General features: G+C 34.8%; 1 protein-coding gene across 4 annotated transcripts in view; it reads left to right on the forward strand.

Moving 5' to 3' along the window:
* Positions 1–26335, forward strand: part of LOC132703990 (5-hydroxytryptamine receptor-like) — a 536822-nt gene that overhangs the window by 445749 nt on the left and 64738 nt on the right. For all 4 annotated transcript variants that reach the window (XM_060673574.1, XM_060673576.1, XM_060673577.1 and 1 more), the window contains one exon: positions 19285–19632. In XM_060673574.1, coding sequence (XP_060529557.1) covers positions 19285–19632 — 348 coding nt within the window. The remainder of the gene's footprint in view (positions 1–19284; positions 19633–26335) is intronic.

Genomic DNA, 26335 nt, shown 5'->3' on the forward strand with positions numbered 1-26335 from the left:
GACGTTGCTGGAACGTGCGATTTGTCCCTAACACCTTCAGAAGCCACTTTTAAATCTTTTAAATTAACTTGTATAAACTTGTATATAAGGCAACACTTACCCGTATATAGGAACATTCTTTTCCTTACACTTTTGATCACAAACACAACACAAAATCACGAAAAAGGTACGCAGAGAATCATAACCACCAAAAATGTAAACAACTTGGCTTGGTCCCTTTAAGCGATAAATGTAAATAATGAAATTTTTATATGTTCGGTATTGGGTCATTATCACATATAAGTGAAGAAAATGTATCTCTGCAAAAAAGGCCATTGTTCATATTTTCCCTCAAAACAGGGAAAAGGTATGAGCGAGTATTTTCTGATCGGATTTCAGAGACTGATTTTGCGTTTTTATTAAAATTAATCAATTTTTTCAGAAAAATTACGGCAATGTGACAAATCAGTTATTTGGAGATAACGCATGCGCACAAGATTCACACCTTCTCTACGAAAATATTTACGGTTAATGAAATTTTTGCTGTAGTTATTCTACTAATACAATATTTTATTGTATTATAAATGAAGATTTTTTTATTGGTTTCATCTTTTTTTGCAATTTTTATAGGTCGTGATCCTCTCAAATTAAGTAATATAAAAGTTCCTTGAAAAATAAAAAATAAATATTATTATGCTATTAAAAAATCCAGTATATATTTTTATGTAATTTGCAACTTGCAATAAAATTTAGCTAAATTATTGTGTGAATTGATACTAGTATCTAAAGTCTGTTAGACACAATGCAATTTCTACATGTATTTTTGGGACAATTTAAAAAAACCGCTTAGAAACACGTACAGTTTTGATTCAATTCCTTTAACACTAGGTTTTATACTTCAGGCTTGTCGGCTTCACTTGTGGCCTTTATGATGAAATAACTTTAAGAAAATTGGACAACGACCGCGGAATTATGCCAGTAAAATTGGGAAATGCAAAATCAATCGAATACACTTACACTTTAATCCATTATTTTGATTTAAATTCAATAAATAATATTGGAAAATAATAAATTATATTTAAAAAGGGAAAATGTCTCATAAATAATATTCAGCCACCCATGATATTACAATGATAGTCAAAATTATATTAAACTTCTAAACATTTTGGAATCTGGGATTGAAAATAAAATTATAGAAATGCTTCCGCATCAAAAAAGATCTAAGAGAGGGTTAATATAATAAATGTACCCGGATCTGTTTTTAAGGCTATTTCAGGAAATCTTGACGCATCTGACGGCGAGCATTATGAACAGCAAACAAAATGCTTTATCCATTAACATTCTTATAAAATTTAGTCAGACTTTGCAGAACATGTGTCAAAATACTCAAATACTTAGAGTCAAAGATCAATCAAATAGTTCTTATTGTTCAAAATTCAGCCTATAGGGAGAAAGCACTAATTATTAAAGATATTTTGGTACAAATGATCAACACCTATGAAGTAATTTTATCAATTTTACAAGACTTAGAAAATTCAATAACTTTCTCAAAATTGAAAATTATTCACCCAATGACTAATCCAATAATTTTCGATTACTTTCATCTCTACTCAATCCCCATAAGACACAAGAGTTGGTTGAGGGTTGTTTTACCGCGTGCAAAATATTTAATAAACAGTGAATTGCAACATGCATACTATAATGGGCCCTGCAAGGAGGCTACTAAAGGTCTATTCGTCTGCACCCAACAAGAAATCAAGAAAAACGATAACAGCAGTCCTTGCGAAATAGCCTTGTTGAGCACAAATCCACAAATCACAAATTGCCACAAAACACAACTCAAAATCACCCAGCTAATAGTTAATCAACTAAGAAATTCCAATCAATGGGGTTTACTAGTCCCAGATCTACAGAGCTTTAAACTTAAATGCAACGCTCAGGATGAGATTCAGAATCCTCATGGGACATACCAAGCCAAAATTCCAAGAGGATTGATCATCAAACAATAATTAGTGATGTCAGATCAATCAACCTTAGCACTCAGCCAATATTATTTCCTGATCTGCCAGATATTTCAACACAACAAAGCCAGATGGACTTAACTGTCAAATTAAATGAAGTTAAGTTAGCTGAACTATACCTTTTAAGGGATGAAATTCAGTTAAATTACCCACTTCTGAAGTTGTCGGAGCTTTACAAATATCCGAGCATATGGACCATCCTTGTATACATGGTCATAACCAGTTTGTGTCTATTTATTTGCTATATACAGCCTAGATGCACCCAATCTAGCAAGAAAAGAAAAGAAAAGAAAAGAAAAGTCGAAGAACCTAAAGATCTAAAATGTGTTCAACTACCCCTCTTGACGGTATAGTTGAAGCTTACGGGGGAGGAGTTATCGCACTAGCGAAGATTCAAGAATTCTGACCCAGCAGAGTATTTCTACATATAAAAACGTAGTTTAACGGTGTTGACGCAGAGTTCTGTCTATATATGTTATTTTAACAGACAATTTTAAACGGTTGTAAATTTAAAATAAAGTTTTCAAAAAAGGCAACGGTCGTCCCAAGTAGTTAATTCGTGTTATCTTTTAGATTTATAAAAGAAAACAAATGCGCATCACAAAGTTGAGAAACAGTAACAAGTTTTTTTGGATGCTCGTTTAAGTAGGAGTTAAAGACCACGCTGAGCATTCTGAATCATTTTTGGCAACACAAGAAACGTTTTTACTTGTACATGTAAAAAAAAAATTTGGGGCAGATTTCGTTGTAGGTGCTTATAGTTTGAGTTACAAGCACATATTGATTTTATGCATTGTTTTTTCAGTTATTTTAATATGGAACACGCTACATATTTTCTGTTATGGCGAAATATGATTTAAAAATTTTGGATAAGCATTTCTTGAATTATTTAAGATTAAATTTTCGATTAACTAAACAGATGTTCATCGAGTTGATCAGGCGTTCACTTTACTTTAAATCGAAACATTCAGTTAGGAAAACGGGTTACTCAGAGAAAAAAAAGCTTTAAGTAGTTCGTCTGTCTTATACCAATAACAATAGCATAGCCACAGTTCAACGGCAATATCGTCAAATTGAAGGTACTTGTACTTATATCGTCTTACAATATTCAGTCCACATTAAAATATTACAAATATCACCCCTAAAAATTTATTAAAGTTGAAGGCTTTTCTGAAGGAAATGAATTGAAAATATTGTCAAGGAATGTCGAGGCTTATAATAGAGAATCCCGATTTTTTGGGAAAAGTTATTTTTACTGATGAAGCAACCTTCACGACGGCACGTACGTGTAATCGAAAAAATAAGCCTTATTGGGAAAATGGAAACCCAAATAAAATTCAACCAGTGAAAACAGAGGGTCGTGGATGGGTTCCTGTGTGGTAGCCAACCAGGACCGAATTTTCTTGATGGGTATCTGACGGGACATTGATTTAGATTTAATTCAAAATAACATTGAAAATTATTTGGAGGCCAGATCCAGTTACTAAATACCTAAATCATAGATATGACCATTGGATAGGCAGACATGGCATCCTCTTGATATTTTCCTATGTTTTTGTTGATAATATGTTCCTAAGAATTTTTTGTATTATTGGTAACTTAATACTTAGTGAAATAAAGAGGACGAACTACTTGACATTTTTGCTACTCTGGACTGAAGGTTTCAATTTGCAGAACTTGGCCAACAGGATTAACATCTGTTTAGTTAATGAAAAATTTAAACTTAAATAATTCAAGAACGGTCTATCCAAACATTAGCAATCTATATATTCTTGAAATCATTAGAAAAAGATTCTTCGTCGTAACATAAAAATATGTAGGTTCCATTTCAAAATTTGAAAATAAAAAACTTGCTACTCTTTCTCAACTAAAAAATAATACAGCAAAAATTACTCAACTTTTGGATTAAAAATTTTTCTCAGTGACTTCCGTTAACGAGTGTGGGTGGGTACACAATTATAAAAAATAACCCTGTACGTTCGGAAGTCTAAACAATAAACTGTTGATGTGCTGATTTATAATATCGCATTTGTTTTGGTAACGTTTCTTCAGCCAATTGAGGTCAACTTGTGGCCGTAATTTGTAAATTTTTACTAATTTGTAAAGCATTTCCCTTGTAATGTAACCTCAAATAAACAAATTTTCGCATTTCAGATACCTTTCTGCGAATGTTAATGTTATAAAACCCTGTTCATTTCTGAAGTGGTCTTTAATTGTTAAATCAAAATACCTCATTTTAAATATTTTCTCCTTCCACTTCTTTTGATGGGTGTAGAAATTCTTAGCGCGGACGCTCTTCAAATTGTAGTATATTAGTGCCGGTTCTAAACCATTTGTGGCGGGATGTTCGAGTGTGTTCGAGTTGGTGCGGGAAAATTTTGAATCTTCGCAGATGTTCGGGTAGGCGCATGCGCTCTCATTTGCGTTTTCGCGGAAAATCTTCGGTAATGGTCGACGACCGCTTGGGCAGTATAAATCGTGTTCGGCTATGTTCGGGCAGCTTGTCGTACAGGTCATAATAGAAAAACATGTGTTAAGCATTACGTATTAACCGGTGGATATGTGTATTATAATTTTCCATTTCAATTTGCTATTGTAGAATTATTTCGATCTAATTTAGATACTATTAGCGCATCTGTGAATGATGTGAATGTTTATTGGCTAATAGATTTTGTAAATTTTCGGTTTTAATGTAACTTTATGATATGTTTTTTTTCTAATATTGCTGATTCTGCTTCTGCATTTCTGGCATCAAGTTTAAACGTCTATATTGATACTAAAATGTCCAGTGCAGTTCGATGACCCTTCAGTACTGATTCAGAAATCCTTTTCCCCACGACCATAACAATGAACCGCGATACTCATCAAAAGTATCAATAAGCTTCTCCAAGCTGATGTTATTGAAGTGTTATCGTATGTTCACGGAAATACAGGTTTCAAATACATTTCAGATGTGATTGATTACTTTAAATTTGTGTGGGCTATACCTGTACAATGGAAATGTTCCCCAGATATTGCAAACGCGATGCTCTATTTTAGCACAATTATCCTCTATACTGACAAACTTACAAACAGATCAAGAAAAAGCACTTTTTATTGAAAAAATAAAAAAAGCGTCTATTGTCGAATGCATAAATCGCACATTATAGTATATTATACAACAAGTGGAGCCCAGCGGAGCCAGTGTTTATTATACAAGTGGCTTAATTAAGCTGACGTGTAAAATTACAATTTTCGCACGCTAGATTGGTCTATAATCACAAGATCAAACGAATTTACCTAAGTGATGTTCGATCTTGATTATATGAATGCTTCGTTGAAGTAAATAGGGATGACGTAGTACCTCCGCTTCAGCGTTATCAATCGCTATGTTCCATGATTAAATTTCTCACGCTGGCTGTGTCGCACCCCCGGCTCCCGACCCGTCACGATACTTACCTACTTCAGTTATTTTGAAAACACATCTTGTTGCAACTTATAACGGGTTAAGGGGGGGTTGGGACCTTATTTACTTCACCGAGGCTTTCATATAATCAAGATCGAACATCACTTAGGTAAGTTTGTTTGATCTTGTGATTATATTCAGCCTCATCTCGTAAATAAGGACGACGTAGTTATTTAGAGACTGTTGCAACAATTAAACATATATTCAGTAAATCTATTAACATATGTCGAACAACAGGAAACCAAAAAATCCTTATTAACGAAAATAAAAACTAAAGAAACTCACGGTAAATAGAATATACTTAACGTAAGAAAGGTGACATTCTTCAAGTAAAACTAAAAGAACAAATCGATAAAAATAATAATAATAATAATAATTAAGTACTCCTTATGTATCAGGTACCTTTTCAGCAAAGGTTTTACTTGGAATTACAGATCTATTATACACTGTGGTAAACATCCTGGAATTATTTGACCAGCTTCTGATAGTATCATAGTTTAGTCTTTTTCTATTAGCAGCTGATACTGCAGCATGTCTTATAATATAGCCTGTGAATTTATTTATGTCAATACCGCTCTTGCCTAAAACACTCTTAATCCAACGACTAAGTGTTTGCGTAGAGGCCTTATGAAAAGGTTTTTTAATTGTTATGAAACGGATTTTTCTGGTCCTCTAAGTGTTTTAATTTTTTCCAGATAAGTCAAGAGGGTCTGAGCTACACAAATATGTGGGTCGGATTTTAGAAACGGTAACAGTAACAAAGGCTGTGGTTTATTCTTTTTTGTTGTCTTAATCCTTTTTGGCGTAGTAATCTGAATTGCATCGTTATTTATATGAATGAAAGGAATCTTTATCAGAGAAAGGGTCTGAAGGCGTTGACCTGTTGTAAGCGCTAACAAAGTTACACATTTTTGAGTGAGAACTTCTAGGTTAAGTTCAGCATTTTTAAATGGTTTAAGGAAATTCAGAACAACACAGGGATCCCAAGTATTTTCATACTTGGGTAAGCTAGGCCTTAACGAGTAAACTCCAACCGCCAAATTAGGAACAGCTATTTGCGCTATAGCTGACCTATAAGAGTTTAAGGAACTATATGAAGCTCCATTGTTAAACTGTGAGGACAAAAATTCCAGAACGTTTACTACACTTACAACAAATGGATTAATCTTTCTGGAGGCACAAAATTCCCACCAGAGTTGCAAGCCGCAATTATATTGCTCCAACGTTGCTTCGGATATTGAAGCCATGCATATTTCTAAGGACTCATTTGGAACTTGTCCACGCAAGAGAGCTTCCCTGATAACTTGGCGGCAATTAGGGAAAGGTTGCTCGATAAGGGGTGCGGTATGCTGCCAAAAGATAGTAACGTTAATCCAGGCGAAAATATTATAGGTGGATTGACAATAAGGACATAAACAGTGGGTACCATGGCTGAGTGGACCAATTTGGCACAACCAAAATACCCTCTTTGGTGAAGGCCTTAGCACTCTTTAGTTGCTGAGATGACACTTGGAGGCTTTTTGCTGTTTTCAGCCAATCATCTAATTTTTTTCCAAATAGCCACTAGTCCAAGAACGTTTCCTTTAAATCTTTATTTAAGTTCATAGAGGCGAGATTCCTTTTGGAAATAGTTTCCAGATTATGGATGTCGGAAAGGAGACGACCCGCATCACTTAACTTTTCAATATGCAGTTTGTTTCCCCCCCCCCCCCCCAAATATTGATCAAGTTTTGCTGAATCGGTGGAACAGAATCTTTATTGTTGCCGCCCTCGTCTCCTATTACGGATAATATGTCTGGTTCCAAAGAGCCGCTCCCTTGATCATTAAGGTTGTCAGTTTTTGTCAAGCAAGTGACATCCTGCTCTGTAACCAAAACAAATGCGTTGTTATGGTAAACAATAGATTTCTTGTTATCACAACCAAGCTAAAATGTATTATTACTGTTATCCCAAACAGTCTAAAAAATATTACTGTTATCCCAAAACAGTTAAAAATATATTACTGTTATCTCAAACAGTCTAAAAATATATTACTGTTATCCTAAACAGTTTAAAATATATTACTGTTATCTCAAACAGTCCAAAATATATTACGGTTATCCCAAACAGTATAATATAATTTTTCTGTTATCCTAAGAGGGCCCCAATAATAATAAATTAGTATTATTTTCAACCAGCTTTCCTGTTATCCCAAACAGGTGAGGACAAGAAATTGTTGCATAGATATTTACCGTCATTATTCTCCACATCGGAGCAATCACTCGAGTCTTGTGAACTAGATGCACTTTCACAAGAACTTTCTGATAAAAATTGTCGTGTTTTTTTCCGATTTTTCTTTTCTAACACATCCATTCGGTGCTCCAATCTTTGAAGAATCGTCAAGACGGAACTTTTTCCCTCCCGGGTCACTGATGGCCCGGGCGAAGGCGACGGGCTACGTCGCCGTTTTTGTGAATACATTGACATAATAGTATACAGGAAATAACACGCAGATGTGAACGATTCCGCACTAAAACGAAGACTGAAGTAGTTACGTATCGGGATGGGTCGGGAGCCGGGGGTGCGGCACAACCGGGGTGAGAAATTTGACCTTGGAATATAGTGAGTGATAACGCCGAAACGGAGGTACTACGTCATCCTTATTTACGAGACCAGGCTGAATATAATTAGGTATTTTAGAGAGAATAGAAAAAAAGTTTAATGAATAAACAGATGAGTATACAAGGCTAAATATTTGATCAAATATTCTGAATCACTATTGTCCGATCTCAAAACTCGAACTTTAAATTTGCCGCAACGGTGCGACTATATGCGCATGCGCGGTAGTTGTGCGTATCACGCCACCCGTGGCGAGAAAAACAGTATGTTTTTGCGTATGTATCCGTAAGGAGCATGAGTATGTATTCGTAAGGCATATGTACCAGTGTCATGTAACAACAATAAATGTTCAGTTCACTTTTGAAGTATTCAGTCAATCAATGGTCCTTCACCAGCGCAACCAGGTGGTTAATGGCAAGTGCGTAAATTAGTACGTGCACCATAAGACCCCCACATTTTTGGTTCTTCGAGCCGTATGCAGCACATTTTCAATTTTGGAGAATTCAAAGCAACACAAGCTACCAGCAACAGCAAGCAATTCAGGATTTTGCCCCGACAGAGGCTTACAAAAACGAAGGAGAATTCCGTGAGTCCATTCCAATTTATTCCACGCATTTCCCAATCGAATTTTTCCATTGCATGCATAGATTCTATTTGGCAAAACATTGTCATTTAGTTTTTAAACGTTCATATGTACAAGCGGTTCATAACGCGTTGAAACAGAAAACCTATTCATTGGGTTTACGTTCCCGTTCAAACTGTTACGAAGGGTGACGGGCGGCGGCGGCGTAGTTCAAAGGCGCATAGACGCGGTCAGCATCAGACGAATTTTTTACGTTCTTATTATCGCGTAATTTCATTTTTTTTGTCGGTTTGATCAGTTGGATTCTTATTATTCATCATGGCCGATGAGGATAATATGAAACGGTTGAAGGCAAAGCGAAAGCAATTGAAAAGTAATTTAACGCGTTTCGATAATTTCATAAACGAGAGTGCAAACCAAGATAAATACATGGAGATTATGACTCGCATGGAAAACACGGAAACGGTGTTTAAAGCTTTCAATGAAGTTCAGTCGGAAATTGAAATATTCGATTCTTCGGACGGCCAAATGCAAGTGAGAACGGAGTTCGAGGATAAATATTTTAATGTTATTTCACAAGCCAAACAAATTGTTGAAAATTTCAGTCACCGACAACAGGAAAGATTGAATCAAGTTTCATTTGCACAGCCTTCGGCGACTGTTCGCACAAATCAACAAATAAACTATCAATTACCTCCGATAACGTTGCCAAATTTTGACGGCAGTTACGATAATTGGGAAACGTTTCGAGACACGTTCATTTCTTTGGTACACAGTAACAATAGCTTAGTAAACATTCAAAAATTTCACTACTTGCGATCTGTTTTGAAAAACGACGCGATTAAAGTGATCGACTCTTTAGAAATAACTGATTCTAATTACACGGTAGCTTGGAATTTACTTAACGATCGTTTCGAAAACAAAAAGGGCGCTATCAAAGGTCACATCAGACACATTTTCGAGCTCACAAACGTAACAAAAGATTCACATAGCTCTCTGCGTACATTTTTAGACAACGTACAAAAACATTACCGTGCTTTAAAAAATTTTGACGAGCCTGTAGATTCGTGGAGCACCATTTTAATCCATTTACTTTGCTCAAAATTAGACATTCACACCAAACGAGAATGGGAAGTCAAAACATTTGACAAAGTATCACCCACAATCAAAGACTTTTTAGATTTTTTGACCTCACGTTGCCAGATCTTAGAATCTGTGGACACAAAAACATTAGATCAAAACTCGGGGAAAAAACATTTTTTCAACAACAAAACGCACGCTCACATTGCTACTAACAAACCGATTTGTATTTATTGCAAAGAAGAACACTACATTTTTTATTGCAAGGATTTCTTAAAATTGTCTCCCTCTTCAAGGCTAAATGAAATTAAAAAGTTAAATGCTTGTAGTAATTGTCTACGACGGGGTCATAACAGTCGGGAGTGCAAGGGTAGTGCTTGCAAAACTTGCAATAAAAAACACAACACTCTATTACACTTTGGTAAGCAAACGTCAAATGTGTCAAGTGAAACACTATCAAAAAACGAAGCGAACCAAGTTGGAGCAACTAATTCAAACATTTCAAATAAAGTGGCATCAAATGACAAAGAATCAGTTATCGTTTCACATTGCAAAAATTCGGAAAATTGTCAAAATAACGGCTTCACGTTGTTATCAACTGCCCAAGTTTATATTTACAACAAATAAAACCAGCCGGTTATTTGTAAAGCGTTACTTGACAGCGGTTCGCAATCAAATTTTATAACTCGGCGGTTATTTAACGACTTAAAATTACATTCCTACAAAATAAACATGCCGGTGGTAGGGATTAATTCAGCAAAAATTAACATATCACAATCGGTGAGAACAAAAATTAAATCGACAGTTTCAGATTCTCAATTTCAATTAGAATTTTTAGTAATTGATAAAATTACGGACCAAATACCACAGTATTCTTTTGATTCATCTGTGCTTAATATTCCTTCAGGATATAAGCTCGCTGACTCAGACTTTGATCGAGCCTCAGAAATTGACATGTTGCTAGGAGCTAACATTTTTTACAACCTATTGCTTTCCGAGCAAGTGAAACTGGGTCGTAACCTTCCAATTTTACAGAATTCAAAACTTGGTTGGATTTTAGCGGGATCGTTTAATATTTACGAACAGCACAAATCATTTTGCAATTTTGTTTCAAATTCTGAGATGTCTCAAATCGATGAGCAATTACAGGCATTTTGGCGTATTGAGGAATGCATTACAAAACAAGTCACATTAACAAAGGAAGAATCTGAATGTGAACAGCACTTTTCGGAAACATTTAAGCGTACCGAAGCAGGACAATTTGTAGTAAGTTTACCATTTAAAAATAATCTGAAACAATTAGGCGATTCCAGAGAAATTGCGCTACAAAGATTTCAAAGTTTGGAAAGAAAACTTGCGAAAAATTCAACATTAAGTGAGCAATATTCCAAATTTATGAAAGAATACATTGATTTAAATCACATGGCAGAATTAAAACCAAATCAAAATCCATTAATTGACACTTACTATTTACCACATCATTGTGTAATTAAAGAAACATCGATTACCACAAAACTACGTGTTGTATTCGATGCATCCGCTAAAACTACGTCTGGTTATTCTCTCAATGATGTACTTAAAGTCGGTCCAATAATTCAAGATTCTCTTTTATCTATTTTGCTTAGATTTCGAACTCACAATGTAGTTTTTACGGCCGATATAGCTAAAATGTACAGGTGTATATTAATGCAAGAAAATGATCGAAATTATCAACGTATTTTTTGGAGGTTTAATCCTTTGGAATCGTTAAAGGAATTTAATCTAAATACTTTAACTTACGGCACATCACCAGCTAGCTTTTTGGCTACACGTTGCCTCAAACAATTAGCAGTAGAAAATATTGCAGGCGTCCCAGACGCAGCTAACTCCATTTTGTCCGATTTCTATATGGATGATTGGCTCTCCGGCGCAAATGATTTAGAATCAGCCTTACAATTAATAAGGCAAGTTACTTCTATTTTAAAGAACGCAGGTTTCATATTAAGGCAGTGGAAATCAAGCGACATTCGTGTATTAGAACATTTAGAGAATAAATGCGACACAAATACTAAGTACATTATTAATGACCATGAAAATTCAAAAACTTTAGGAATATCCTGGAATTCTGGTTACGACGAATTTTGTATTACCATAAGTAAAAAAGGTATTGCGATATTTACCAAACGAACGATACTTTCAGTTGTTAGTCAAATATTTGATCCTTTGGGTTTAATAGGCCCAGTTATTACAAAGGCAAAGATTTTTCTTCAAAAACTTTGGAAATATCAATTAAATTGGGACGACAATATTCCACCAATTTTAAATAGCGAGTGGATTGAATTTTACAAAGAATTTGACAGTCTTCGAGATTTAAAAATTCCACGACATATTTTAATTCATAACCCCACAGAGATCGAGATACATTGCTTTTGTGATGCGTCACAACTCGCATACGGAGCTTGCGTATATTTTAGATCAAAAAACTGGTCGGGAGAAACACTAGTAAGGTTAATTTCATCAAAATCGCGAGTGGCACCTGTTAAAACTATTACACTACCACGTTTGGAACTTTGCGGAGCTTTACTAGCTGCAAAATTATGTCAAAATGTTAATAATGCAGTTCGAGTTAAAATTAATCAAATATATTTTTGGTGCGATTCCACTATAACATTAGCATGGATAGCATCTGACCCAAGTAAATTAAAAACATTCGTGTCGAATCGGGTAGCACAGATTCAAGATCTCTCCAAGCAAAACAGTTGGTTCCACGTACCTACAAAATCTAACCCCGCAGATATCATTTCGAGAGGTATCAATCCGAACGAAATAGTAAATAATACATTGTGGTTTAACGGGCCTACGTGGTTATCGCATGAAAAGGAGCACTGGCCAAATCAAAAATTAAACATTGATGAAACTAAACTACCCGACATAAAGTCAACTATTATTACTACTTTAGTATGCACTGAATTTGATGATAATTTAATCACTCGGTTTTCTTCTATAAAAATGCTCACGCGTGTTGTTGCTTACATGCTAAGATTTTGCAATAATGCTCGTAAATTAGGTAATTCAAAACTGACAACAGATCTAACCATAAAGGAACTCGACGAGGCCACACGGTTGATTGTCAGACTTATCCAAGCGAAAGTTTTTAACTTGGAAATCGAATCATTGAAAAAACACAAACCAATATCTCCAAAGAGTAAGTTAAGTTCTCTAGATCCATTTTTAGATGAATTCGGGATTATTCGCGTAGGTGGGCGATTAAAAAAATTCATTGTTATCATTTGAAAATAAGCATCCTATGGTTATTCCCACGAAACATCACTTTACTACTTTGATTATTAGAAATGCGCACTTATTAACATTTCACGGTGGAGCTCAAAGAGTTTTATCCTATATTAGACGTCATTATTGGCCATTATCGGGCAGGAGAGCTGTACGTAGTGAAATCCGAAAATGTGTTACATGTTTCCGCGCGTCACCGACCGATATTTTTCAAAAAATTGGCAATTTGCCGACTAGTAGGGTTACACCTTCGCGACCTGTCTCAATTTGCGGTATCGATTATGCTGGTCCATATTTAATAAGGGATAGCAAACTTAGAAACAAGAAATTGATAAAATCGTATTTATGTATTTTTATATGCTTTTCGACCAAGGCGGTGCATATGGAACTTGTGACAGAACTTTCAACTGACACGTTCTTAAATGCATTTAAAAGATTTGTAAGCAGGCGTGGACTTTGCACCCAAGTTTATAGCGACAATGCTACCAACTTTTCTGGAACGGACAATATTTTAAGGGACATTTTAAATAAAACTAACGAATCAGTTTTTAAACAGTACCTATTAGACAACAAAATTACTTGGAATTTTATACCTCCGCGCTCGCCACACTTCGGGGGACTCTGGGGAATCCGCGGTACGACAAGCTAAATTTCATCTTAAAAGAGTGTTAAAGGATAGCAATTTGACTTACGAGAATTTCTATTCTTTGATAGTTCAAATAGAATCAATTTTGAATCCCCGTCCTTTATATCCCCTCACGGAAGATTCGGAAAGCCTCGACGTATTAACACCGGGCCATTTTCTTATCGGAAGCTCTTTAATTTCCTTGCCGGAGGCGCCGGTACCCGATAACCGCCACACTCACGTATCACTGTATAGACACATGCAATTCATCATTCAGCAATTTTGGGCAAAATGGTCCAAGGATTATCTGCACACTTTACAGCAGAGGTCCAAATGGAGATTTGAAGGTGATGCCACTCTCGTCGTTGGTCAACTCGTCCTTCTAAAGGAGGATAACCTTCCGCCGTCATGTTGGAAGTTAGCAAGAATAATACAGATCCATCCTGGGAGCGACGGAAAAACGCGTGTAGTGTCTGTGAAAACTAGTGACGGAACTTATAAACGAGCCATCGCTAAAGTGTGTGTTCTTCCTATTGAAACTGACAGTAAGATTTAGTAAGTTCATTTCTGTTGAAAGGACACCTTTCAAGGGCGGCGGCATGTCCGATCTCAAAACTCGAACTTTAAATTTGCCGCAACGGTGCGACTATATGCGCATGCGCGGTAGTTGTGCGTATCACGCCACCCGTGGCGAGAAAAACAGTATGTTTTTGCGTATGTATCCGTAAGGAGCATGAGTATGTATTCGTAAGGCACATGTACCAGTGTCATGTAACAACAATAAATGTTCAGTTCACTTTTGAAGTATTCAGTCAATCAATGGTCCTTCACCAGCGCAACCAGGTGGTTAATGGCAAGTGCGTAAATTAGTACGTGCACCATAAGACCCCACAACTATAATAAATCTTATGATAGAACTTTAAAAATGAAACCGTTAGAAGTTAACAAAGACAACGAAAAATCACTCCTCAAGAATGTTTACACAAACGTGAAAATTGCTAATAATACTACTAAACTTAAAATTGGAGACTTTTTCAGTAACTACCGAGGTATTTTTGATAGACTCGAAACTGCTCGATTGAAATTTTTACCATCAAGAAAGTCAACCATACAAATTCAACATGTTTTCTACATGATGACAAAGGTGAAAATTTTTCAGGTGGTTTTTATGAATTCTAAATACAGAAATTATACATCCTGAGGTATATTTAGTTGAAAAAGTCTTGAGAAAAAAAAGAGACAAACTTTAAAAGCTGATTCTTTGAAATTTTATATGGCAGTTCCAATATTGTATGTGTTCCTTGAATATTGCTCAATCTATATATCTTTGGTTGTATGCATCTCTTCCTGATTAAAGCAATTTGATTCATAATAAAAGTACCTTATGGATTTAGTTATATCAGACAAAAATTTCAGTTATTATTAAGTACATATATAGAATAATCAATTTTCTATTTAAATAAACTGATAACGATGTTCAGCAGTCTTGTTAGTCATCATCGTTGATTGAGAATCGCCTTGAGAATTGTTGTGATGTTCAATTTTTTCATTTTCATTTGTACTTCTTCTTGCTGAATCATGTCTTCATATGGTGTCCAATAATTGTTACTGAAATGCAAATCCAGGTCGACATTTTCAAATATTAAGGTATAAGCATGACCTAAGCACCCGATGATCTGATATGAATGTAACAGGGAACGAAATCTAAATTAAGATTAGTGTTAAAGACAATCAATTAGAAATTTTCAAAATGCTACCATTTTCCATTCTACAAAATTCATATTTATTATTGTATTAAATAGGTCAACTTGGAATCAAACTTAAGAGGTTACTGTTCACACACTAGTATTTATTGAACGTATTGTCTTATATTCCGTGATAATAGATGCATTATGCTTTTAAAACCTTCTATTGGAATTTGAATTACACGTTTTACAAACGCCAGAATAACGCCATTTTATAGTTTGCGCAGGTATTTTTTTAACTTCTTTTTCTTCACACAAAATTTTACCTGATACGTGAATTTCAGGTGATGGTACATCATTTTTATCGATATTTGGTACATATTGATTTTCAAAGTCAAAATCCCTATTCACTAAACGACTTTTTAAATCAAATCTATTTCTAATAACAAGCATATCACTACTATCTCACACATTGTAGGATCTGGGATGTTCTGTGAGACGTTCACAATTTTACCAGACTCCGACGAATTGGTATTGCGGTTAAAAACTGATACATTTGGATTAGGCTACAGGGGCTTTAAATAATTAGCTGTTTTATTATAATAAAGTTAATTTCTGTCCTGTCGAGATATGAGTTTTCACAAAATCTTGGTTAGTAACTCGGCCGACGCAGGTAACTTAGTTTTACACCTCCGATTGATGAGTAATTGGGCCGGGGAGTAATTAACAAATTTAACATTAAACTTTCAAATATATGTTTGCAATCTTCCAAAGCTTTTTTAGTAATTTTTTTACTATTTTCGACGAGTTAGTAAATGGATCATTATCTGGAACTAATGTTTCTGGGTATCCAAATTTAGAAAAAATACATTTCAGCTTTAAAATCACATTCTCAGCAGATTTATTTTAATGACATCATCTCTAACGCTCTTAAACTTCCAAATATATGTTTGCAATCTTCCAAAGATTTGTAGTAATTTTTTTACTATTTTCGACGAGTTAGTAAATGGATCATTTTCTGGAACTAATGTTTCTGGGTATCCAAATTTAGAAAAAATACATTTCAGCTTTAAAATCACATTCTCAGCAGATTTATTTTAATGACATCATCTCTATCGCTCAGTAACTGGATACAACATTAGGCTTGATTTGTTATTTTTATTAGCAAACTTTTCTCAGAATATACATTTTTTTATAAAGTTTTCAATATCTTGATTAATGAGAGGCCAATAAAAAATTTATAGTTTAACTATTTCATGTTTGAGTTGATTAGGCACAACTAGCTTACAGCCGTGAAACAGTTAGCCGTCAGAAACTGATAATTCATCCGTAAATTTATAGAACTCTTTAGTAAACATTAGTAATTTACTGTGATCTGGCCATTCTATTTGAACAAAATTAATAATATTGGACAAAGTATCTGCTATATACAAATATTTACCCGGTGACTTTAAAGTCATAGTCTACTAATTGAAGCATCATTCGTTGAAGTCGAGGTGGTACTTTGACGTCATAATTAAAATAATGAAACTGTTGACAGCTAAATAAAACTACCAGGAATTCTTTCTCAATTTGAGTGTAATTGCACTCACTTTTGGATAGACTCCTAGATGCAAAAGCTACAGGATGTCCATTTTGCGTCTCAATTTTAAGGATTATGGTACTTTAAGGGTACATCATGTTCAGTTGGTATAAACTTGCCTAAAAATTTTGACTCAAAAGATGTCTTATGTTGAGGTCGCGGTATGTCAATAATTGCTTTAACACCATCTTTTTTGAATACTTACGTAAAAACTTAACTTCACTTGATCTAAACTGATTTTTGTCACTATTAAATTTAATGTTATATTTAGAGGCTCGCTGTAATACCATTTTTAAATTATTATCATGTTCAGCTTTGGAATTTTCACTAATAATCAGATCATCAAAATATATATCTACTCCCTGTAAGTCACTAAAAAGCTCGAAATTCTTTTTCTGAAACACGTCTGAAAGGTAGCCTGCAAAATTAACAGGGACGAAATATTGTACCAAATGTACAGTAATCAACTGATCTGTCATCTATTTTGACTAGGGATATGAACAACGCTTTATTACTCAGTTTGCTAGGAATTATGTTGGCTGTCGGAATCAGGAAATGTTCCCTTTGATTTTTTTTTAATCTTTTGGGATCCAGACATAACCTCAAGTCTACGTTTTTTTTTTCAACGACTACCAATGGATTAAGCCATTGAATTGACTTGTCGACTTTCCTAATTATAACTTGACGTTCGAACATCATTCAACTTAATTTTGACTCTACTAACAAGTGGCAGAGGTATACGCCTGATTGATTAAATTTGAGGAACAGCATCGTTTTTGAACACCATTTTGTGTTCATCTGAAAACAGTTTTTTTTATAGAGAATTAGGAATCTGCTAATTAATCAGACATCCGGGCTTAGCTCATGGCGATATTATTTGCCCCGATAGTGTCGGGTTGGTGCTTCCACTGGAAGTCACAGACCGATTAAACCTTTCCCTCTTTTACCCTTTTGTCTTCCTGAAACTACTGACAAGCATTACTTCAAGAAGAGGGTCTCCGATTGACTGAAGTTCAGCGAGCTTGTATAAGATTTGGCCGTTCTATTCTTTTGGCAGAGAGTCTTTGCTTTGTCATTTTGCAAACATGGTCCCAATTTGTGGTCGACTCTAACATTTTTTCAACTAGGTTGTCTGAGCTTATGTGACCGTATTTGCTCCGCTATATTTCGGTGCATGTTCCATCTTGGGCCGAAAAATAGTGTGTGCTCAACCGTATGTATCCACGTATAAGCAATAAAGGCGCTCCTTGGTTTCGACCAAATTAAAACACTTTAGGAAAATATTTCTCAATATCACTTATATTAGAAAATCTAATTCTTCAACTGTCAATTCTTTGCAACAGTTTAAAATCTAAGCAGCCTTGAAAACCTAATAGTGGATGCAGAATTTTTGAAAACTTTACACAATAATGTCACTTTACCATAATGTTTAATTTTAAGCTTCGAATTACTATAAGACACTAACGTCAAATATGATTAACGCATTTGTTTTAGTAGTCTTGAAAATGTTGAAACCTCTGCTCCGGAGTCAAGTTTTAAATTTACTATTGTACCTTATATGTCAATTTTCTTGCTTCCCATTACTTCGTGCACACTGCTCGTCGCATGTTGTTCTTTATTACAGCAACAACAAAAATTCCTTCTCCCTCTCATCATCGCTTGAACTGTCTGAACTGCCTTACCTTTCATGTTCATGTTCTGTACTATTCTTACATTTGCTAATCCCTTTTTCATGTTTCTCCCATTTTTTACCAGTTTGTCCACCATTCCGATCCTTGTTCTTCTTGAGACATTACTTAAATGGTTTTCTCAGTCACATTCAGCACAGGCTTTGCCAAAAGCTGTACATTTATAAATCTATCCCAGTTTGTCCCACCTTGTCTTATATTCCATGATAATAGATGCAGTATGTTTTAAAACCTTTTATTACTATTCCAATTGCTCATTTTACAAACGCCAGATTAACGCTAATTTCATTAACTGTTTATGTGCTACTTTTTAACGGCGGTATCCTGGTAACAATTCACACTAGATGTCACAATGGTTGCCGATAGTAGTACTACATAAGACAACATATAACACACGTATCCCTCTACAAAGCTTCCCCCCTCTTCTGCAGATGCGCGTTAGCCCGAGCTGAATACGATTAATACTACGCATGCAAACCCCGACCATTGCCTAAGATTTTACGCGAAAACCCGAATAAGAATGAATGCGCCAACCCGTATATACCCGAAGATTTAAAATTTTCCAGCGCCCAAAGTTACATTCTTCGTTTCGAACTTCGTTGTTTGGTCCCAAAACGTGGTTAAACGAAATAACTAGTTCGCAACTTAAAACTGGGACTCCAGCGATTCGAAATTAAATATTTGCTCATTAATCATATTCCAATAAAACTGTTATCGTTTCTTTTCAGGTACTGGGCGGTAACAAACGTCGACTACATCCACACAAGAAACGGAAGTAGAATTGGAATAATGATCGTAATTGTGTGGATTATTGCTCTCGTTGTGTCTTTGGCTCCACAAATACCTCAGTTTAAAGACACCGACTATTTGTACAGGATAGAAGTTAAAAAACAATGTTTAGTTAGTCAAGATGTTAAATATCAAATTTTTGCTACTAGTTCAACGTTTTACGTTCCTCTTCTGGTAATATTTGCATTATATTGGAAAATTTTTCAAACGGCACGAAAGCGGATTCGAAGAAGGAGAAATATGAAGGACTACAACGACAAAGTGGGAAAAACGAACAACAACAGTAGGTAAGTCTATTAATTTATGATATTAGCTAAAAATATATTCCGTTCTCTCTGGATCACTGTGTAATGATATAATATAATAATATATAATATTACAATAATAATAATAATAATAATATAATATATATAATATATAAATATATTTTATAAATTTTTTGTTAGGAGCCCATTTGAAGATGTTTTTAGACCAATTCTGTTTTTCTGAAAAACTTCCACTACATTTACAAATCTTCTGGATTCCTCCTGCGTCGGTGGTGGATAAAGCGAACTTGCTGACGTTTCGTCAGTTGTCCTTGTCCTTTATTATAAAATTGTCAAAAATAATGAAAAACAATTGACTTATTAATTACCGGCCACTTAAAATGAATGCCCTTGAATAAAATAGCGGTTACCAGTTGCGTTACTACTAAGTGTTTTAGTAACTTATATATATTTATTATATAAATATATATTATATAAATATTGGCCTAAAAAAATGTTAACATCATTTTATTACCATCAAAACGAAACTCTGAATGACATCTAACCTGAAGTAATACCGTTGGAAAGTGATAGTAAAACGAAAATAAATTACTGTTTTGTTATTTGCAATAACAAAACAGTAAATGCAAATGCCGGGACAACCAACCTACGATATTTTATTGATCAGGTTTGGATTGCTTAAATATTTGTACAGAGTCTCGGAATTTTCGCTAGTAGAAGAATTTTAGTTTTATCGAATAAAATTTGATGCCGGGTGTCGTGATTATGTTCGGCAACTGCTGATGAGTTTATTTGTCGTAGTCTTAAAGCTATTTCATGTTCTTTGAGATTAGTTGATATTTTGCATTTAGTCTGTCCAATGTATTCGTTGCCGCATATGCACGAAATTTTGTCTTTGACTGATCGAAGATTTTAAAAGATTTTTGGACAAGTTGTAAATCTGGTTTTGAACCTAGAATTAGAACCTATAATTAAGACACCTTTCATCTGCTCTTCTCTCGAATAATTTCCACATTAGAGATATTAAGGGTTCCATTTCAAAATACACAGTACCACAACTTTCCAAAGGCAATAAGTCCGAAAGCAACCCAACACCTGCCACATATCAAACGTTATTAAGAAAAATAACGTTAATTCACAAAAATTTACTACTACATACTTAGAGATATTGCCTTTTAGTTTGGTGCATTTTTTTGTTTGAAAGGTTTTTTATTTGAAAGATTCACAATCGTTGAAAGTTGCTTAATTGCGGAAGACAAAAATAATTTCAACAGGAAAATCATTGTAACTCATTAGTGATCCGATATAAGGAAAGGTTATATTATTACATAATACGTACTTTTTGCAATTCTTATGAAATTTCACCATTATTATTATTAACGGGTTATTATAAAAATCTAAAAAATAATTATTTCCTGAAAGCATTTAGTACGCCGTAATAGTGAGTGACATCTCGAGATTGAGTGCGAGAAATATCTCGAGCAGCGTAAAACCGTAAATACACAAATTGTTGCTCTCGATCGTTTGAACCAATTAGCCATATTTCTTATGAACTTTGGGTTACGCCTAATTTGATGTGGAAGAGAACAATTTTCAGGCTCTTTTAGATTTTTGCATATAATTGAAGAACTCTGTATTTAATCGAAAAAATGCCTAAATAAAAGTTATAGTAACACGTACTGCGTCTCTTGGTTTAAGAATTTTTCCAACCGGGTAAACAGTTTTCGAAAATATAATAACCCAAAAAAAAATTCCAAAATTTTTAAAAAATACTTCGCAATATTTTATGGCGCTCAGTTTCAACAGTTTAAATACCGGCGTGGACTTCTATCCCTCTCCTAAATTTAAAGTCGATGGTTGCAAATATGAGTCACTTGTTACATTCCTTAATATCGCACGGAATATCGTGAACACACTCTACAAAAGGTGCAAACATTAGCTGTCTGTACGGGCAATAGGGCTATATCGTCGTGCAAGCCAAATTGACTGTTGATGCTCCTCGCATTCCTCGCCTCGGTCATTTTCCTCAGTACCCCTTGGCACTCCTTTATCAATAAGGAGCGCGTGCGCACTGACTTCGGTGCCATAAGTGCAGCCCTACTGTCAGAGCAGAAGAATATTCTCCTGCTTCCGTGGTTGACCCGAAGCACCTCTCTGGCCGCCATCATTATAGCGAAAATTTCCGCCTGAGTATTGACCCAGAGGGACTAACAAGCTCGATTTCGTTGTCTCGCAGTACGCTCCAAATCTCGCATTCTGGACCAGCCCGTGTACCAGAGAAGTCCATCCCAGGAGCCCACTCTGCCCTCTCTCCACTCTTCCCTTGATGGGATTTGTCAAAGAAGGTCATCTCGGGAATCATGACGTCACTCGGCATGTTCATGACACCGCAATCCGCGGGCCAGCTTGCTAAAATGTCGTACGGGCCCCGCTTGAAGGAAAATAGTGAATCAAAATGTTCGCCAGCAGTCGTAACGTCCATTATTTAAGTAAAGCGTTTTCTCCCGATTTTTTAACTAATTCGCATCTCTTTCAGGAACCAAAAATTTGCACTGTCTCTTTACGGGAAGTGGTGGGGGTGTGCAATCAATTTTTTAGATGATTATCAGTAACTTGAAATCTGGTTAATAGATTTAAAGAACGTTGAAAAAACTAGTCTTAAACATTAACGTTTTTGTATGTTTTGTTTTATACATAATTACAATTAAGTGTGCCTATAAAAAAATACACAACGATATGACGTTTTTTAATAAAAGATAGCCTAACAAGTCAGTGAAAATCGTATACAGGTGTGTCTTTCCTAACCTAAAGTATGAGATAACGAATTTAAAAGTCGAAAAATTATAATTTTTTTTATTTTCAAAATTATAACTTCTTTTTTTCCAGTTTCTTAGTTACTTTAAATATTAATACTGATGGTTAAACTTGCCGTTGAAGAATTAATCAATTCTTGCTGTTGGCAGCAATGATGACAATCATCGGGAGGCTGCGGCGTTGCTGTCGGCATTTTCATGAAACGGACACTGACTGAAGAAAATCAGTTAGAAGTGTTGCAAACGGTTGTTTAAAATTCAAAAATTTTAAGGAAGAAATAAACGGCACAGTTCAGCAGAACGTATCACAAGCTTTTGCTGGGAAGGAATCGCATTTGGTTTCAAGGAGAAGTGGAAGATATTTTCTTTTCAAGAAAAATTTTATATCAGTGATGGGTCATTTACTTCAAATGGTTTTGTATGTTCGCCGAATTGTCGTTGGTAGAGCAAAGTAAACCCCAATTTCGTAATCCAATGCCGTGACTAAATGTATTTCCAAAAGAATGTTTGGTTAGTTGCGAATAGTGGTTTCATATATTTCCCTCCAAAATATTACTAGTGAAATTTAGTTTTGGTTAGTTTTTTCTATAAAAACCGAAGTTTTTTGATTTCATCTATTTCATTGGTTTTTAGTGCACTCTTCAGAAAGTCACAAATAAATGGACGAAATATGGAGTGTTAAAGAAAAATAATTTGATTTGATTTTAAAAAATTGTTTAAATTATCGAGAAATATCCAAGTTAATTGAGGTTGTTCAAAATTATCTAAATTTTTAAGTTTTATTTAAGGTCTCGGACACAATGAGGATCTTCGTAGAGAATTTTAGTGACCTTTAATGAATTAGGAAAGTACAAATACGAATTTGTAGTTTAAAGTTTGGTTGTTGAAGGTAAGACGGTTTTATTTGCACCTCAGCGTTCGTTTCAAAATTTCAATTGCAAGTTTAATTTTAACTAACTTGGCATAGATTTGTGGCTGCTTTGCACACATTCTGGTTATTCAGATGGTGATAAAAAAGCATTTGATTTTTGTTTCTAGTATGTTGTTCCTTGGCGATTGCAGTTATGTTTGTTGGATAAAGTTGTACAAAGAATGAGAGGGATGAAAAGTAAAGAATTTAGCTCCGCCTCTCTCAAACAGCATAACAACAGCTCAAACGGCATGGGTTGGTTCAGAATAGAATATGAACAAGCTTCATTTAAGCTCTGAAGAAGCCATCAGGATGATTGGTGAAACATCAGCTAGCTTTATTTATCAACAAATTATGCAGAAGGGATCTAGAAGATTTGTAAATAGCCGTCTGAAGAAAATGTTAATTTTGACGAGTAACAAATGCCGCTCTCATCGTAGTTGTCCGTGTTCTTTATAATTTTATGAAAGGATAAAAAAATCCTTATTTTTATTAAAACTTAAATATTATTATTATTATTATTATTATTATTATTATTATTATTATTATTATTATTATTATTAATTATTCCTCCTAAATATTCCAAATAACTAACATCGGTCCATTTTAGATCAACATTAAACACACACAACACATTAATATGATGCCTCAGTTGGCCTCGTAAAAGAAAATAATTGAAAATGACATTAATTTCTAAATTAACAGTTTTTTTTAAATTTCGTACCATAATTTATTGATCTCCAAATAAGTCAACCGTCAAGAACTTAGAAAACAATTTTAAAAAATAATTGTTCAGGCGAAAGACTAAATATTAATTTCAAGCTTTGACGCAACCCGGCGCCACCGCACTAGGACAAGGATGAAAAAGACGGGTCCCGACGGGATTCACGCGTGGAACGGGAGTGGGTCGAAACGCTCCGCGAATGCCTCCTAATTTTAATTAATTTTGATATGCAATACAAATGTTTGTTTGTTTCTTTCTGTTTGGCTTGCAGAGTACAGTACATTTATTAAAGTAATTAAAAACAAAGTTAAGTGGTTATTACTCCGCTGAACCTATCGAGAATCCAAAAGATTCCTAAGTGGTCCTTCGAACTCTGAAAACAGCGTTAGCCTCACCATATTTTTGGTCCCATCGAGCCGGATAAACCGTTCAAGTGCTAGCAGAGACAATTTAGTGCAAGTCAAGGTAGTAGCAACCAAGAAGCAAGCAGCAGCAATTTCAGTGTGGCAAAGCCGGCAGCAACAAAGCAAGAAATCAAATCATGTGAGTCCGTTCCATTTTTCTATTCTATCCTAGTTGTTTTTATTTCTCCCAAAGTCTAGCAATTTCTATTCTAATGTCGATTCAATTTCGAGCAAGCATGATGACCGAATTAACAGTATTAAACAAGAAACGGGGGCAAATAAAGTCAAGCTTAACAAAAGCTGTAAATTATTACAATTCTCTAGATCTGGAAAACATCGACAAAAGGACCTATTTTGAATCAAAAGTTCGATTAGACAGAATTCTTCCTCTATTAGACAATTTCAATGATATTCAAGTAGAGATCGACTTACATTCCGATAAGACTGATTTAGATGACGATGAACGGGATAATTTTGAAACAATTTACTACGATTTAATAGCAAAATTTGAGCTTAGTATTACAAAATTTCTCCGAAACAAATCTATCCAAACGCGACAGTGACAGGAAATCTGTGCGTTCCAATGGAAGTTCTAGTAATACTTCAAGTGACGATCAAAATACAATTCAAGTTCAATTACCACCGCTTCAATTAATTACTTTTAATGGCCAATACGAACAGTGGGTGGAGTTCAGAAACATTTTTAAAGCTCTAATCGATACCAATCCTTTATCAAACATTCAAAAAATGTACTATCCCCGATCATCGCTAGATAAAAAAGCTTTAGAAATTATACAAAAAATACCGATTTCTGCAGCTAATTATCAAGTGGCTTGGAACCAACTACAAGAAATGTTCGAAGATAGTCGTTTAATCACTCATTTTCACATACGAGCAATTTTAGATTTTTCGCGTATTACAAAGGAATCTCCGAAAGAACTAAGAAACCTATTTGACGCAATTTCAAACAATTTAAAAGCCCTCAAGGCTCGATTCAAAAACACAGCTCGATTGGGAATTCTATAGCGCAAAAATTTTACATAATTTTCTAAAAAGTCGTAGCGAATTTCTAAAAAAATTCGAGATTAATAAGCCAGAAAAAACAAACTTCGACTTTAAACAAAAAACAAGTTCTAATGTTTACGCAAGCTCAAGCAAACCAATTTGTTTCTATTGTACAAAAGATCATCAAATTTATTATTGCGAGTCATTTTTAAAGCTTACACCCAAGACACGATTAACGGAAGTACAAAATCGTAACTTATGTACTAATTGTTTAAGACTATCACATCAAGTACGGGATTGTTTACTTTCGAAATGTCGTAAATGCGGACGACCACATAATTCGTTACTTCATTACAATAAAGATCAAGGGTCCGAAAATACACCACCATTAAAAAACGCAAAAAATAAAGGCGATTCAGCAGAAACACATCGTAAAAAAGATTCTCAAAGCACCGCCGCAATGTCCACCGAGACCCAAGTCCTAGCCGACTCCGGAACCGTTGCCAATTTTACTAGTCAGGTCCTTCTATCAACCGCAGTAGTTTTAGTTACAGATTCAAGCGGCAACAGAGTCAAAAGTCGAGCTCTTTTGGACAGCGGTTCAATGAGTAACTTTATAACCGAGCGATTATTTAAGAAATTAAATTTAAAACCTAAACAAGCTAACTGTTCAATGAAGGGCGTTGGTCAATCTATATCTAATGCAAACCAAATAGTTGATTTACGATTAAGTTGGTGAAATAATTTATTCAAAACAACAGCACCTTGCTTAGTTTTAAAACAAATAACAGACAGTTAACCCATTACTCCCTTCGCCAGAAAAGAAATAAATATACCCGCCAACTTACAACTGGCTGATCTTAATTTT

Source organism: Cylas formicarius, unplaced genomic scaffold, assembly GCF_029955315.1.
Source record: "Cylas formicarius isolate icCylForm1 unplaced genomic scaffold, icCylForm1.1 PGA_scaffold_6__28_contigs__length_40554024, whole genome shotgun sequence".
NCBI classification, from domain to species: Eukaryota; Metazoa; Arthropoda; class Insecta; order Coleoptera; family Brentidae; genus Cylas; species Cylas formicarius.